The 17,468-nt window shown below is 42.3% G+C and overlaps 1 protein-coding gene across 2 annotated transcripts in view; it reads right to left on the bottom strand.

Moving 5' to 3' along the window:
* Positions 1-17,468, bottom strand: part of slc20a2 (solute carrier family 20 member 2) — a 53,263-nt gene that overhangs the window by 10,354 nt on the left and 25,441 nt on the right. For both annotated transcript variants that reach the window (XM_079516739.1, XM_079516740.1), the window contains exons 2-9: positions 14,243-14,824; positions 11,668-11,808; positions 11,273-11,358; positions 8,255-8,351; positions 7,996-8,115; positions 6,031-6,258; positions 5,066-5,720; positions 3,804-3,989 (exon numbers count right to left, since the gene is read on the bottom strand). In XM_079516739.1, the coding sequence (XP_079372865.1) occupies positions 3,804-3,989; positions 5,066-5,720; positions 6,031-6,258; positions 7,996-8,115; positions 8,255-8,351; positions 11,273-11,358; positions 11,668-11,808; positions 14,243-14,537 (1,808 nt within the window). In that variant the 5' untranslated portion in view covers positions 14,538-14,824. The remainder of the gene's footprint in view (positions 1-3,803; positions 3,990-5,065; positions 5,721-6,030; positions 6,259-7,995; positions 8,116-8,254; positions 8,352-11,272; positions 11,359-11,667; positions 11,809-14,242; positions 14,825-17,468) is intronic.

Raw genomic sequence — 17,468 nt, forward strand, 5'->3', positions numbered from 1 at the left:
CTGCAGTAGCTACACTTTTTGGATAACTTGGATTATTTGTGAAGCAGGGTCAATTATATAACTGTGCCACTGATTAAGGTCATCCCCAAAAGACAAGAGTGAGTATCTAGGTTTGTGAGAGCGACCCCCAGGGCCAGTTGGCCTGTTTGCTCAGCAGCCTATCTGTCCCTGCACAGTCAAATTGTTAGTGTTAATTTAACTTCCAAGAATTGGACCAGTTCCATTTGTACACTCTTCCGAGTTAAATGAACACTGGGATTTTAAGGGGGGTAACTGATATCACAATCTATTTATTTTATATAATACTGCGACACACATACCATCATAGAGTTCCGCGTGGTACAGTGCATGCTCAGCTGCACCATGCCGCCACTGTCAGCATGCCAGCGAGCACACATGCATGCATTGTTGTTCGTGCCCGACCGTCTGTCAGAACTCTCGCTCTTAAACAACCTCTAGTGTCAGGATGACGAGTGGAAACAGACACTTGAAGAAAAAACAGAGCAAATTCCTCTTTGTAAAGAAAAAGAACCATGGTGTGTGTGTGAGAGAGAGAGAGAGAGAGACAGAGAGAGAGAATGAAAGAGGGAGGGAGGGGGTTAGAGAGCTGTAAAGCTGAGGTAATAGTAAGCAAGCGTGAGAAAGGCAGAGACAAAAGGGCTTAATATACGTGCAGTGACATTGCAAAATAGCAAATAGACAAGCTTTACAACACATCACTGCGCGACATGTTGTGAACTTGTAGATCTGCTATTTTCCGTTGTGCGACAGTGGTGCACAACTAACTAGAAAAAGTGCCCCTCTGGGCACAGGTCTCCACCTGGGCAGATCAGGTTGTGGCCTCCTGGTGGCGCTAGAATAGGCCAATGTGAAAAGGGTGAAAAGGGTTCTTACGCCTTGGATGGAAATTGGATGATTTGAGGCATTTTTCCCCAAAAATGTGTTTTGCAAAAATCCACCTGTTGGTGGCGCTATAACAGGCCAATGTGAAAAGGGTGGATTATATTCCTCAGCCTAGTAGGAAAGTCTGTGAAAGATTTCACGTAAATTGCACGCTCGTCATGATTTGAGGCTTTTTGTTAAAAACGGGCCAAACCTGCAAACTTTGAAAGCCAATATTAGCCAATTAGGATGGAATATGAAATATCGGACAGATCAGTCTTGAACACATGACTATAGAGATAGTGTGTAAAACATGATGTTCAAAACATACTCTCTCCCCATGCCTTTGGCCTGGTGGAGACAACTATAAATACGGCAATAGCAGAGAAGTGTGAGTGAGGCTAGAGGACGAGACAGATTTACATACAAGAGCGCCACAGAAAGACAACAAGTGATGCAGTGAGAGGCGAAAGAGAGTGAGAGAGAATGTGGTAACAGAGAGGATAAAAAGGAAATGAATGGAGAGGAGTGCAGGAATCAGGCCCGGGAAGAGTTATTGAAGAGAAAGTAGAAAACGAAAGAGAGAGAAAACAGAGGGAGGGAGAGAGAGAGAGTCTGCCTGGCGTCCCTCCCTGTGGTTGGGGACTAAAGGCCACATTTCCCACTGTGGCTTCACCGCCTCCCCATCCATCCTTCCTTTTCTCTCTGCAACTCTTTCTCAGTGGTGGAAAAAGTACTCAATTGTTTTACTTAAGTAAAAGTACCAATACTGCAATTTAGAACTACTTTGTTACAAGTAAAAGTACGGAATTGAAAATGTACTTGAGTAAAAGTACAAAGTATCGGCATCAAAATGTACTTAAAGTACTAAAAGTAAAAGTACTCATTGTGCAGAATGTGCCATTTCACAAGTTAAAAATGTGTACAAAATGTATTGAAAATAGCAGATCTACAAGCTCACAATGTGTTGCGACGCGACGCATTGTGAGCTTGTAGATCGGCTATTTTCAAATGGCCAAAATGTATAGGGTTGAAGTGGTTAATGTATGTTTTCTAATCAAAATTAAAATCTCCGAAGTAACTAGTAACTAAAGTTTTCAAATAATTGTAGTGGAGTAAAAGTAAAAATTTTGGCTCCGAGATGTAGTGGAATAGAAGTAAAAGTACTGGAAATTGGAAATACTCAAGTAAAGTACAAATACCTCAAAATTGTACTTAAGTACAGTACTTAAGTAAAAGTACTTAGTTACTTTCCACCACTGCTCTTTCTCTACTTGGAACGCCCAAAGTCACCAAACTTCCTGTAGCCTGGTTTGAAGTTAATGCCAGGCAGCATTTTACCCATGTGCCTGACTCATACAGTGAACACACGCACGCATGCACGCTTGTACCTTCAACTGATTTCCATTGTCTACATTCATTCCTTAACCTCTAAACCCTACCTTAACACTGCAATTCTGAACTTTTTTGTGATAATAGAGGGTATGCACGTGGTATCATCATCATACCCGGAAGTTATGCAGGAACGCCTACTGAGTGGCAAAAAACTACTTTCTGGCCTTGACAGCCCATACACCAAAACAGAAAAGTCCCATCTGATTGCATTAAACAACTTTAAACAACGTTAAACTCACTTTGCCACTCACTTTATGCATGTGCATACCCTCTATAATGTTACTTTACCCAATCGGTCTGTATGGTAAAGTTTGTTAGTACAATATAACGAGCACATCTGCAGTAGTTGGGAACCGGTTTCTATTGTGAAATGTAGGCCCTGTGACTATATTGTGAAATGTAGGTCCTGTGACTATATTGTGAAATGTAGGCCCTGTGACTAGGTAGGAACACTCCTGGTTGACAGGTGGTTATCGCCTGAAGCTCAGAGCACAATACACTATGTCCCCTTCCCAAGCGCTCGTTTCGTCTTAGCTCACTGGTAGAATGCCTGTCTCTTGCATGAAGACCTGGGTTTGGATCCCAGGAAGGACATAAATGGCATGGATTGCAGCTTTAACCATCACCACCACCACTATACATGTATGCCTCAACTTGACTGACACACTCACTCACTCTCTCTCTCTCCAGGTGCACATTCTCCTGTGTGGGGGACACCAGGACAGTAAAATATAAGACATTGACCTGACAGATGCAAGTGGTTTACTGGTCTCATTTGTCCGTGGAGAACAGCGTTGGCTAAAGTGAGCTCTTGGGCTTTGTGTGTTGTAGAGTAAAAGGCTACTCATTTATTCATAGCTGTTAAATAAGGAATCATCAGTTTAGAATACATCATAATGCTACTTCATACCCTATGCCAGATTATTGTGTCAATTTAGACACTTCCACCGGGGCCATGTACCCATGTTGGGAAAGTCAAAAAAATTAGCAACAAATCAGATCTACATACAAGCTACGATCATGTTGATAATTGCCTATTTTTTTGGTTTGGGGTTTTTGTTCAAATATCACGTTTAATCACCGTGATATTTCTGTAAATGTTCATAGCGCAAAATTCCACATTTTCTCCATTCTCTGAAATGTAACGGACATACAGCAACGATTTGGTATACATCTGAAAAAGAAGCAACAAACACAAGACAGACAAGCAATTTCACACACACACATTTCACAGCAACAGCAACATGTTTACTACCAGCATGGGCACATTTATCTTTACGCACTATTGAATGTCATGTGAATGTCGTTAGATAACAGTCAAAAAGCACCAGGCATGTGCATTATTTGCATTCTAATGTACCTGCATGCACATAAAAACCTTCCCAGCTAGGTACTGTATACTACTGGAGATATTTGGAAATTGTGTACGTCAGCAAGATCAGGTCTTTTGAGCATACCAGCGACACACACACACCCACACACACACCCACACACACCCACACATACACACACACACACACACACACCTGGAAGGAGTGATGGGAGTCAGGTCCTTTCCCATGGTCTGGATGACACGGCGACCCCACACCCACAGCCCTAAGCAGATGCCCACACCACCGTAGAAAAGCAGCCAGATGGGGGTGGCAGCGTCCTGCATCACTCCACCCTGCTCGTAGATCATCCACAGGGCCACCAGGGGCCCAATGGCATTACTACAGGGGAGGAGGGGTGGCGAGTAAAAGAGCATATTAGATTTAAATCCATCTGGACGTTCCGGTAGGAGTGGCTAAGCACATGGCTGCTTGAGTTTTCAGCTCTCGCCGGTAAAATACAATAAACCTCTCTAAACTCGAATTTAAATGTTTTAACACTTAGGCCGCTATCATTTATTGAAAAATTAGGATCTAATTCACTCCAGCATTTTTTTAATTTGAGCTCTTATTTTGAAAAGCCGCCATTTCCGGTCCATGAGCAGTAGTCATAACCTAGGAAACTACACGGAGCGGACAGGCCTTGTTTACCATCTGAAGCCAGACCGGAGCTCTGCAGAGCTCCAGATCGTCATATCTGTGCCGTCAAAGAAACGCTGTTTTGACCAAAATGCCATCTGGGACAAGGAATAGGAGATACAGGCGATTGAAAGAAATGGATAGAATGGATTATTATGGCGACGACGATCTAAGATGGGCGACAACACAGCTAGCTAACCGGCTAACGTGAGTAGCATTATGGCTCGAGCAATCGAACGCGCCATAAAAGCGCAATTGCCGAAGGCCGTCGGCAATGGCGTTAAGCGTCAGTATCAAAATTAGGCTTCAATTGACTTTAATTGTCGGCAATGGCGCTGAAAGTATTAATTGCCATTTTCCTTTTGGAATGAACGAGAGGAGACAAACAAGGAGTCATACAGTGAGAAATATACGGGGGAAAAAACCACCAAAATCAACGAAATGGACGAAGAAAGACAAATGGATGTTGGCAACAAGATTTGGCAAACAAGATTTAAATCCATCTGTGGGAAGGTCAGTTTGCCGAATTGACACATTTCTTTGGTCCACTTTTGCGTTACCTAATTAAATTGAATCCAACATGGCTGAAACAGTGTACATCACAAAGTGTTGAGATCGGAAATACAATTTTCAGACAAATATTTACAAAAATATTGTACACAAATTACTGTCCTGTAGCACTTTAGTGATTATATTGCCATATGGGCATTGAAATACTGAATAGTTTTAGGCTATCTTTGATTTAGAATCCTGAAAAAGTAATTTCAATTGAGCAGCACCTGACGTCGTTGCCTCCATGGGCGAAGGAGCCGAAGCAGGCCGTGAGGATCTGCAGGAAGTGGAAGAGCAGGAACACCTCGGGCTTGTCCTTCTCCTCGTGCTCCTCCTCCACCAGGTCGTCCAGGGGCATGGGGCACGGGGCTCCGCCGCCATCCTCCTCTGCCGCTTCAAGCTCCGTGGCCAGCTTCATCTCGATCCCGCCCTCCTCCGCCTCGATCTCAGCCTCCGCCACCGCGTTGCAGTACGACGAGTAGCTGTCATAGCGCACGCGCTTCTTGGTGTACGACACGCTGTTGCTCCTGCCGCTGCCGCCGCCGCCGCCCTCGGCGACCAGCTTCTCGCTGTCCTCGCGGGACTGGGTGCGTGCGAGCGGCTGCACAGGCATGCCGCAGATGGCCGCTGTGTAGCAGGTGTAGCTGTTGTTGCGCCGCAGCAGGCGGTAGTTGTTGTCGGGCTGGGGGCCACCGGCGTTGGTGTCGTCCATGGTCGTCCCACGGCCCAGGTGGATCTTGTGGAGCAGGTCTTTGTACAGGCCCGAGTCCTTGTGCACAGTGTGGTACACCTGGCCGTCGCTGCGCATGTGACCGTCGAAGACGCTGCCGTTGGACATGGCCGACTTCACCAGGGTACCATTGGTCATTGAGTTTGTGCGACCTGGATGATGGAAAAGGAATGGAAATAACATTTTAATATGATCTATAATAGAAAACATATTACCATTTATGATGGAGATATCATAATATCCCGTATACAGGCCTAGACATACAAATGTTATGCACTTCCTTTTTAGCGCTGGTGCAGGACAAAACATAATTTACTTTTCTTTTATCTTGTAACATGTTGAACAGAACATGCTTGTGAACTCAAACATAACATTTCCATTCAATGATATAAGAGATTTGCTCGATCACAGTTTGACATTTCTTAATATAACATCTTATTTAATCACTGGACAAAATCTCACCATAGACCCTGCCGTTGGGAAGGATGGTGCCCCCATTCGCCAAGCCGAGCTCTCCAGAGAAGTCACGTGTTCCTCCGGTGCCTCCGGTAAGCGGCTGCACAGACTCGTCCGCTCCCTTGGCTCCTGGTAGCTCCTTGAAGACGGGGCTCTCCTCTTCCTCCTCTGGAATCTTGTCCAGACTCTCAGAGGAGATCCTTGAGAGAGCCTGCTGCTCCTTTTTCAGACGACCTGTAGTAGGCAAGAGCAGCAGGAGGGGTACAAGATGGATATGGTACCACAACAAGCACAGTTAGGAGAAATGTGCACCCAGTGCCCATCGTCACTGTTGATGTTTGCATTAAACACTCAAATAAACACTATGAATGATCATGCGTCAGGTTTTACATGAAGTATATCTATGGTACGTATGGTTAGTTTCCAAAGCAGACTTTCAAGGTATGAATATTGTTCACAGTAAAATGGCTAATGAATTCAAGTCAGTAGGAGGTCCAACAGTATATTGTTTGATTTACAGGGAGAGTTGTGTGTGTGTGGGGGGGCCCGCCGACCCAGAATGTGATTTTAGAAACACCGGAGGCTTGGATTTCATTATGCATGCTTTTTTGAATGCACCAAGATTAAATTAGAATGATGAAAGGCCTAGAACAAGAGATAAATACAGAACAGAAGCCTGCGACTACTCCGAACATTCCGCACAGAACAAACTGGAATATAGGCACATCAGCTGATCATACAAAACAAACTAATCCCACTTACACACCGACAGACTGCTTTTCCCAACACAAACACACACTCAGTCACCAGACATTTCACTTTGACGGATTCAGTAACGATTAGAATCAATAATATCACTCACAATCCTTGCTGGTATTCAGAGGTCACACCACAATATGCAAAAGAGTCAATTTGGTCTCAGTCACACAAGTGTTTCAAGTAGTGTAGCGTTTCTGTTGTACCAGCGTAAGATCTTTAGCAGAGGAATTGTCACAATAGCAGTGAATATGAGCACCTACAGTAGCATAGTGCTGTGACTGCAGGATACATGTGAATGATGACTACATACATGTATTACCTTTATGTAAAATAGCACCATGATGGATTTTGCAACAGTAAAATAATGTACCCGAGTAAAGAAAGCATTTGTTGCATTATGTTCTTTCATCTGATAAATACAATTGTCACCGCACATATGTGAATCACAGGTATAGAAAGGTAATGTCCATCCGCACACCGTATAATGTTGTCCCGTGCTTTTTTAACAAACCACAGGTATACCCAGCAGAACAAGGCCATGTTGCATACGTAGGATTCATTGTCACAACTGATTGCCTTCAGCAGTGTGGCCTGTGATCCCCCCCCCCCCCCCCCCCCCCCCCGACCCCCCCTCCTCCTTTGCGGTACACAGATGGGAAACAACTCGAGCCTCAAAAGCACTTGGCACAAAAAACCAAACCACATTCACAGAGTTCTTTGGAGGAGGTTTTCGAGGCCTTGGCAGTGGCCATGGAGAGAACACATCCGCTGGCAGTTGCTCTTTGGTGTCAGAGCACAGTGTGTGCTATGCCCAAGCCTGGCTCATCCGGGCCTGGTTCAGAGCGCTTGGTATTGGAACAGCATGACAAAGAATGCACACACACATACACACACACAGATACATTACAAAAAAGCTCTGCACATGACCCCCCACATACATAATGTCCAACAATACACCCGTTTGTCTTACTATCTTTGTGGGGACTTGCTGGCCCAACCTAATGCTGCTAACCACAACCACACATATCCCAATCCTAACCGTAATGTAAAAATCCTAAATGCCTAATCCTAACATGAAACTTTTACCATTGTTACCAACCATAAAACTCTTTAACCATGACCCGACCTCATGGGAACCAGAAGAATGTTGGTGACATTTTCAAGGTTTTTTTTAACTCATTTTACCAAACACACAAACATACAAGTACCTACTTGCTATTTTCCTCCTCATCCAGGGACAGACAAAAAACCAGACCACAGCAGCACAGACCAGAGAGCCAGCCAGAGTGATGAGAACGATGCCCCATACCGGCATCATCTCCAATCCCAGCACTAAAATGAACACACAGCAGGAACAGAAAAATATGCACAAGAAACAATGGCTTGCAATTAGTTACTGTACATTAATCAGACAATGAATCACTGGTTAAAAAAAAGGTGTAGATGATATCCATTTCAAGAGAGTGCTTACGTGGCGCTCCAGTGTACATGATGGAGAATGTGTTGATCCCTATGGTTGTGGCATAGAAGAGGGGCAAGGCTCGCAGCCCATTGGGAACAGAGTCATCCTATTGATATAAAACAACAAACAAACCCCAGGTCCTGAGATCCGTCCACTCGTGGATGTTTTGCATCTACTGTTCTTGTATTTGTTTTAAATCTTTAAGCTTTGTCCAGTCTTTAGGCTTTGTCCAATTGTAATCACAAGTGCTTAATCATCTGATCGTGGCGGGAAAAAGGGGATTTTGCTCACGCTGCTATCATAATAATGAGCCTGTGATCAAATGACAAGCTGCATGTGAGGTTCTTTTAAGTACACGGTACGCTGGCCTACCACACATTATGGACTATTAGATTAAATGGAATAATACATAATTTCCATACATTTTTTAGGTACATCAAGATCGATGCCAAATCAAAAAGTAAAATTGCTATAAAGAAAGATGAGTTATATCCTTACGTCTTACTCTTATCCCTAAACTTTGAAATTTTTTACTATTTTGAAAAACATTTTAAAATAGTTCAAATAGCCGATCTACAGGGTCACAACATGTTAACCCATTCTGGGCGGGAACCCCTTTTGATGTTTTAAGCATTAGGTTATGCTTTAGCTGTTGAAAAATAGCAGATCTACAAGCTCATAGCGCACCACTGAGTGGCGCTACGAGCTTGTAGTTCTATTTTTGAAAAGTCGTGAAAATGTGGCGCAAATCTTTGAATATATATTCTTTCAGAGCGAATGTTTTTAACTCAAATCTTTGCTTCTGGGGGGTCACTGGAACATCATATTTTCAGATGGGGGTCCGCAGCCAAATACAGATAATCCTGGGGGTCCTCGACATGAAAAATGTTGAGAACGACTGACATAGAAACAGTTTTTTCAATGGATTCTAAATGGGATAATGTAGATCGGCTAGTTGAACTATTTTAAAATGTTTTTCAAGATAGTAAAATATGGCAAAGAAGTTTAGGGATAAAGGGTAAGACAGGGCCACGAGTCTTTTGGTCTAATTTAATAATTGGCAGATTTAAAATCTCGTCACAGTATTGGCTATTTTGTTCAGACATATATATTGTGGCAAAACATCAATTCATAAATAAATAATCAACCTTGCCACCCCCCAATCATAGCAATTTCATTCAGTGAAACTGAAATCTCATCTCTGATTTGCAAGATTTTATTGACTGTATACAAGTTTGGAAAATATTATTGACTAGAGTGTTAAGTCCTTTAGCCTCACAGACACAAGTGGCTGGAATTGACTATGAATCCACCCTGAAATTGACCCCGGTACAAAGAAAGTCGTCTGAGTCTAAAATTATAACCCGTTTTACCATAAGACTCACCCTCTCATAATCCCATGGATATGACTTTAGGATTATTTACACTCTTCTCTTCCTAGTCTAGTCAGTGATTGCATGTTACGCAAGAACCACTGGTGTTGCCAAATCAAATGGATTATGGTGCTCAATGAAATCATTTGGATAATTCTGTGTACGTGTATAATAGTACAGCATTTGCAAGATGCTCACAATGCAACCCAAACTCTGAATGTGTTTGAATATGTGTTTCTAACATTTCTACATGTGCAGACATCACATTGTCGGAGCTGGATCATTACAATCATTAAGATGCTGAACTTATATAATATTACTATTATACCCTAAATTAAGAAGTGTTTGCGGTGGACTGCAGTCCAGTAATCTCTTAAAACAGACTTGCATGAAAATCTGTTGGCAAGTTCTATAAATTGCGGATGATTTACAAAAACAATGTTGAGTGGGTGTGGCTGAGACATAAATCTCCACTGTGTGCATCTTAAATAAGGCAACATGTCAAGTGCTGAATCCAAGACAGTCCATTTGTGGAGAATTGATTACGGGTCAAACATTTATTGCTCGGTTCCAGTAAGACCATTAAGGCGAATTATACTTATGTACTGGAAGATTATAATGGGAGGGAGCTGTCAGTATGCACAATGTGCTCTGGTCAGTCCGAAAATCTAGAATGTTCAAATAGTAGTCTCGTGAAAGATGTGACCCAGAGCACTAGTACGAGACACAAGTACTGTCCATCTACTACACCTACCACTCCATCATAAGACAGAAAAGGAATATTGTCAAATGCTGTTAGAAGTCTGTTAAAAATGTTAAGCACTACCTGATGTTTTAGGGCTAATCACCAATATCATATTTTCTTATTAAATTAGGAAATGTTTAAATAGTTCCACCACCTAATCCCCACAGCCCATGATCACTGTTCCAGCGTTATGGTAATGCATTTTATATAGTATTTTAATGCATTGTGTATTTTATGTAATGTTTTTATTGTCGTAAACTGACTGCCAATGTGCCAAAGACAAATTTTAATTTTATGTCAAATGTAATGGACAATAAAGTTTTCTTTATCACTATAGCTATATTTTTTTTTCTTTTTTACCGTTGTCTATGTCTTATATGCAAATGCCCATCAACCCATGTCCCAATATTGCACTTTATGCTTATTCAAGAGGTGTGTTTTCCATTTGTAACAATGTGCAGGATGTCAACATATAAAATGTCAACAATGTAGTAAATAAAACAGGTGTAGTGTAGGAAATGAAAATAAGCATGAGAAATGTGGCTTTTGGCTAAACTGTTTTAACAAGTACGCTACCTCAAAAGGCATTGATTTATTTTTTTGTGCTTGAGCAACTTTCGAAAGAAGGCTCTTGAAGGAATCTTGTCTGGTTAGGCCCTTGTTTCTTTTGCACTGCTGTTGTTGGTTGGTATAATTGGTATGAAGCCGCACGGCCAAAAGCCTGAAAACTAGCTTTGCCCCAGAGATTTACATTCAAAATAAAAACTTTTTTGTTGAACCAATTAATTCCTATATTGGAACTACAGTGATAAAGAAAGCCATGTAAATCTAACGTGGAACAGAGGATATAAAGCATTTATATACAGTAATTTGACAAATGGAAGTGCCTTGGTGCAGGGCTGAACCCACCTTGTCGAGGATGAAGTGTCTAATGGCGAGAAACAGACATCCAGACATGATTCCAGAGAGCAGTGGTGAGATGAACCATGATGCCACTGCAGCAGAACACAAATAACGTATCAGATCAGCCTCATATATCTCTCTCACACACACACACACACACACACACACACACACACACACACACACACACACACACACACACACACACACACACACACACACACACACACACACACACACACACACACACACACACACACACACACACACACACACACACACACACACACACACACCTTTCAAAAAACATCAATTTGCATCTGTACATGTAAGGACATGTCTGGGTAGAACAATATGATACTGAATGTGGGTGTCGTCAAGGAAAGGCACACAGTAATCACCAATCTTAACGAGCTGCATCCACTGTACGCCTTTGGTGCCGATGGCCACCAATGAGAAGCCTATGGTGGAGCCCACAATGCAGTGGGTTCCAGAGATGGGCAGTCTGAGGAACGAGGCGATGAGCTGCCACACGGCTGACCCTGTCAGGAGAACAGGCATTCATCTTATTAGAATGAGAGGCTGTGAAGCCTCCACGTTACACTGCATATACAAGCATAGGAACGAGTCTAGCTTGGATTTATGCCAAGGTGTGTGTAGAGTACATTTGCTTCACTTTTATACCAGGCTCGAGTTAGTTTCACACCGCTGTTGCACACATGAAAATAGCCTATATATTTTCGTGATTGTGAATAGTTTATAATGAGAATTTCAATACAAATTGATTTTTCCCACACCCCTAGTGTACAGCAGGTTGCGAGGACCTATAATTAGCCCATCAGTCGATCGGATGAATTCTGACATATTAGAAAAAGTAGGTGGTCCGTGTCATGCTCTCACACAGTTGAAGCAGAGCATCGACACGATTCTCTGATGTCAGTGTCTTTTTTTTCTCAACGAATATGTAGCAAATGACAACACGTGCATGCCATGTATGAAAAATGCAGACTGTATTTACAACCACCAAATGCACACTGTGACCAATCTCCTCTACTCCATTCAGAGACAGACAGACAGACAGACACAAAACTATTTCATCTGCTGGCCCTACTGCATGCAGTGCTTCTATTGATGAGCATACAGTCGTTGGAACACAATCAGACAGGCTTTTCTGTCTCATAGTCAAGGAAAGGAAAGGTCCTTTCCTTGACAGACCTTCCTATGAGACAGAAAAGCCTGTCTGATTGTGTTCAACGACTGTAAGCTCACCAATATTAGTTATCAAAGACGGCCTTGGTTACTGCATCCTCTTTGTCTCTGTAAAGACTTTGTTTCAAATTTCTGCATAATGTATGTGCATTTTTGAAACAGCTGGTAGGCAGGACAATGAGTGATTTAAAATTAGTGCTCTAGAAAACAACTTCGCTCCCATGCCAAAACACAACTGTATTGCAGATGCAAAACACAAACAAAAAAACAGATGGCGTTTATTGGGTTGTTCATAATGTCTATGGTGGATTTCTGTGAAACAAAGTCTTTACAGAGCCAAAATAGATAACCCAAGCTAGAGGTTACCAATATTATACCCTAACCGTTAGGGTATAATATTGGTGAGTTTAATACATCAGATCAGACTTTTCTCTCTCACGCCGTCAATAGAAGAGACTGTGCCTTTACTGCACTTTCAAAATAAATATGAAAAAGAAAAACAGGGGAAGCAGGGAATCATTATTTTCCTGTTGAACTTGATTTCATTTGAAAGTAGGGCCGAATGGGGCCGACAGGACATACTATACTGTGAGAGCACTCAAGTCGGGCTTGATTATCGGATATGCGTTTACACTCTTTGGGCCTCTGTTGGTGCTCACAGCCCCATCCCCAACCAGTGAAGGAAAACATGAAGGTGCCCTCCTGCTGGTTTAATTCGAGCACCAATTTAGTCCTGAGTCATTGTAAGTGCATATACCGTCTCAGGTCAAAGCAGATTGCAATTTTTCTCTCTCTCATATATATACACACACATACATATACTAGTCCTTACCCGTTCTGAATATATGGTAACGGATTACACACACACACACACACACACACACACACACACACACACACACACACACACACACACACACACACACACACACACACACACACACACACACACACACACACACACACACACACACACACAGTGTACTGTGAAGTTGTGTGTTCACGTTAACATGCCCCCGTCCAACTCAGAGCTGGCTTTCAGGTGCCTGTGCCACGCAACCCCCGCGTTGCCCGCGATGCTTCCCCAAAGAAGAAGTTCTGTCGACTGACGCAAGAGTAGCTAGTAGTATCAGGGTCCGAGTTGTTTTCCCTGTGTGGGTCTAGACTGTTACACGGAAAAGTGTGTCCCTGTATTAATCTGTGTCCGCGATGCTTCCCCAAAGAAGAAGTTCTGTCGACTGACGCAAGAGTAGCTAGTAGTATCAGGGTCCGAGTTGTTTTCCCTGTGTGGGTCTAGACTGTTACACGGAAAAGTGTGTCCCGGTATTAATCTGTGTCCACGATGCTTCCCCAAAGAAGAAGTTCTGTCGACTGACGCAAGAGTAGCTAATAGTATCAGGGTCTGAGTTGTTTTCCCCGTGTGGGTCTAGACTGTTACACGGAAAAGTGTGTCCCAGTATTAATCTGTGTCCGTCCCAACATGCATTTCACTGGTGACCCTTTCACTGGTGACCCGGAAGTGGACAGACAGACAGCGATCGGTCCATTTAGTAATGATGATATATATACATGTGTATATATGTGAGAGAGAGAACATTTGCAATCTGCTTTGACCTGAGACGGTATAGTCTCAGGTCTGTAAAACTTGCACTGAACACAGATCAAAACAATGGTCAAAATATCAACTACATTCTTTACCTTGTTATGACATTCATTATTTCTCAGTGACTATCAGTTCAAACTTTGACAGTATTAAATCAAACATACCGACCATGGCGCTGACCTCCCCAGCCATGAGCACCGGCACCGTTTCATTGTAGAGAGTGACATCTATGATGCCCTTACGAATCGTCTCGCCCACCTTGGCCCCCAGTAGCATTGACCCTAGGGTCTCAAAGATGGATGCCAGGATGCAGGCCTGCTTCAGCGTGACCACGCCAGAGCCTACTGCTGTTCCGAACGAGTTGGCCACATCATTAGCTCCCACCGAAAATGCTAGTATGAAGGCAATGATGAAGCCAAGGATGACCATCCACAGATACGGCTCCAGATCCACAGCCATATTGATTTGATTTCGAGGTCAAAACTAATTCCACAAAAGAATAAGAAAATAAACCCAGCTAAGCTGACCTAAAATGAGGTGCTCTGTGCGTTTGGCAAACAGAGTTAATTGTCCGTAACTCGCTCCTTTTCTTCGTCCCCTGGTTGTGAACAGTCTGAGGGGAGAAGCACTAGCGCTAACTAAGTGTTTGGAGCTCAGTCCAATGAGTGGAGACCAGTGTTGGTGGGTGCAGGGGGCATTCCATAGCTTAGTTCTGACCGAGACAGTCCGTCTGCACGTTCCTTCACCTGTCGGGAAACAAGAGGAAAAACAAACTGATCAGTGTCATACAAAGTCACCATTATACTTTTCTTTCTGCCAAAAGAAAAATGTAAAGGTTAGACATGAAATACAAACAACTGGACAAGGAAGACTGACCGAATGAGAACATAAGACAACTCAGATAAATAATTATTAAACTATTCAGAGGCATGATGTTTAAATACAGCTGAATATCGTCTTGAAAGATTTGAGATATCCTCATGTTGTGATTTCCTGATTTTAAAGGCTGCAATACAGTAAAGTGATATAATTTTGGAAACTATCCGATATCGCAGCAGCACTGATGAATTCAAACATCTTGCTGTGTAAATATTTTGTATGAGAAAAACAATAGTCCTCCCCACAACAATGTCACAATACTGATATATCATATTTGATTCAGCCCATTTTAACCTCTATGTTGTAGTCTAGTCGGGTGTTTGATGAAAACAGAGAGCCCTCCAGAGAGGACAGCTCAGATAGCCACAATAGTAAATCAGTGTCTGCACTTCAAAGAAATCAAATCTGACTCTTGGGCAGGTTAATCTGAGTCTTAGGAAGGTTTTTCTGTCAACACTGAGACTATAAAGAGACCTGTTATACTCTGAGTAAGATGTGAACTATGCATCTGACATCAGAGTCAACCACAACCGCCCACACCGCACACACAAAGGGGCAGCTCAGATCTCCACGAGACCAGATCGCATTTTTGTCCCCGTCAAATAGCATCCAATATGTGTAATACTACAGACATTTAAAAAGGGACACCATCACACATTTTACAATTATTTACTTTTGAGATTTCTTTTGAGATTTCTCCAATGACACATTTAGACATAAAATGGTAAAATACAGTAAGTACATAATTGCGGGGGAAAAAAATCATAAAAAAGTATTACTGGATATAAAGAAAAACTAAAACAAGCAGCAAATCCCATCACCGATATAAGAACACAGTGCAGCGAGAAAGACCCCCCATCCAAGAAAATGGCAATGGCAAAAATGTGCTGTCTGATGGCACCACTATCACACTCTAGTCAGTCTATAGAAACAACATTTACTATACAATCCATATTGACAGAGAAATATCCATACTTATGTACGTTTGTCCTACAATTCCCATGAACGCTTTCGCTGAAAAGGCATCAGCCTGGCATGCTTAACTGTGGCAGCCATTACATAAGCCCGATTCATATTCTGAAGTCAAGGTCACAATTCAGCCATAAACACAGTGAACAAGCATAAGGTTTTACAGACACCGTTTTCACACTCACAGATAATGATTCCAGTGACATCAATGGAGTTGTTTTCAACACAACCTCTGTGCTGTGTCAAAAGACACAGAAGACTGGCTGGCTGGAATGGAACATAAGACTTAAAACAATTGTAAAGATAATGTGGAAAATTGTGTCCCATTTAAGCAAGCAAGATCAACCAACAATCTTATGTCTGATGTCAAACCGTATTACCGGTAAACCTGAACTGATCGCAGATGGAGGACACGACACAGTATCTTTACTAATCATGTTTCTACTGTCACATCCAAGTTTTTACTTGCTACCTTGGAAGTACAAGTCTAATCTAGGCAGGGTGCTTTTCTCTGGCAAAAAAGTGCCTTGATTAAAGTTAACACTGCATTGCAGTAAAAAGAAAAATACAAACCCAGCAGTGATGTTTTCTATAGGCCTACTGCTACACTGGCTGAACAGTTCACACAAATCACATAGATACTGTATGCCACAAGAGACACTTGCTCCAAGATTATGATTTTTTTTAAATTGAACCCAATTTGGACTACACTTTTTTCTGATACTCATTTTGACAGCATTACCCAACATTACTAGCCTACGACATTGCTACAGATAACTGGTAGTTTGTGGTGATTTAGTTGTGATTATCTCCATTATCTGATTATTATCATCCGATTGTCTCCACTTCCATCCTGAGTAGAATCCTTTTAATGGTCACATTGAGATATGAGTGCATTTGAAGGAAGCAATAGGCAAATAATTATGAGATTAGGCCTATACAGCATTCAACTAGATGGATTTCTGTTTTGTTGCATTTTACATAGCAAGCTACCAGCTCACAATGCATCACATCACGACATGTTGCGCTTATACATCTGCTATTACAGCCTTCAGCCCCAAAGACATGTTCAAAACGGCTCGTTAGCGTAACTAGCAATAATACAGTACACTTTCATGCTAGGGTCTAGGCTGTTGACACACAGCCTTATAAACAGACCTTAAAAAACCTGCAGTCACAAACCCTGACTTGGGTCTACAAAGCCATTTACCTCTTCTTATGCCATGTTATCCAAGTCAATTAACCGAGGGTCAATGGCTCCACATTGTTTTTTTGTTGTACGGTAAGCCTATTGTTAATGGGGGAAGTATTATATAAACTGCTTGGAAACCGGACTAACACATTCTCTGGGAATTAACCAACTGCATGCTCTGCATCACGTGAGAAGAGAACCAGTTCCTTTGTAACCAGCCTCTGGCCAATCTAGTTCCATCTCCCGCCGATACAGAAGAACCATCTGGAACACTTGAGGTCACATACTCTCTAACCCCTGTGCTTTTGGCTTATTGCCAACCATAATAACCAGATGAATGTTGAAGCCAG

Source organism: Electrona antarctica, assembly GCF_951216825.1.
Source record: "Electrona antarctica genome assembly, chromosome: 12".
NCBI classification, from domain to species: domain Eukaryota; kingdom Metazoa; phylum Chordata; class Actinopteri; order Myctophiformes; family Myctophidae; genus Electrona; species Electrona antarctica.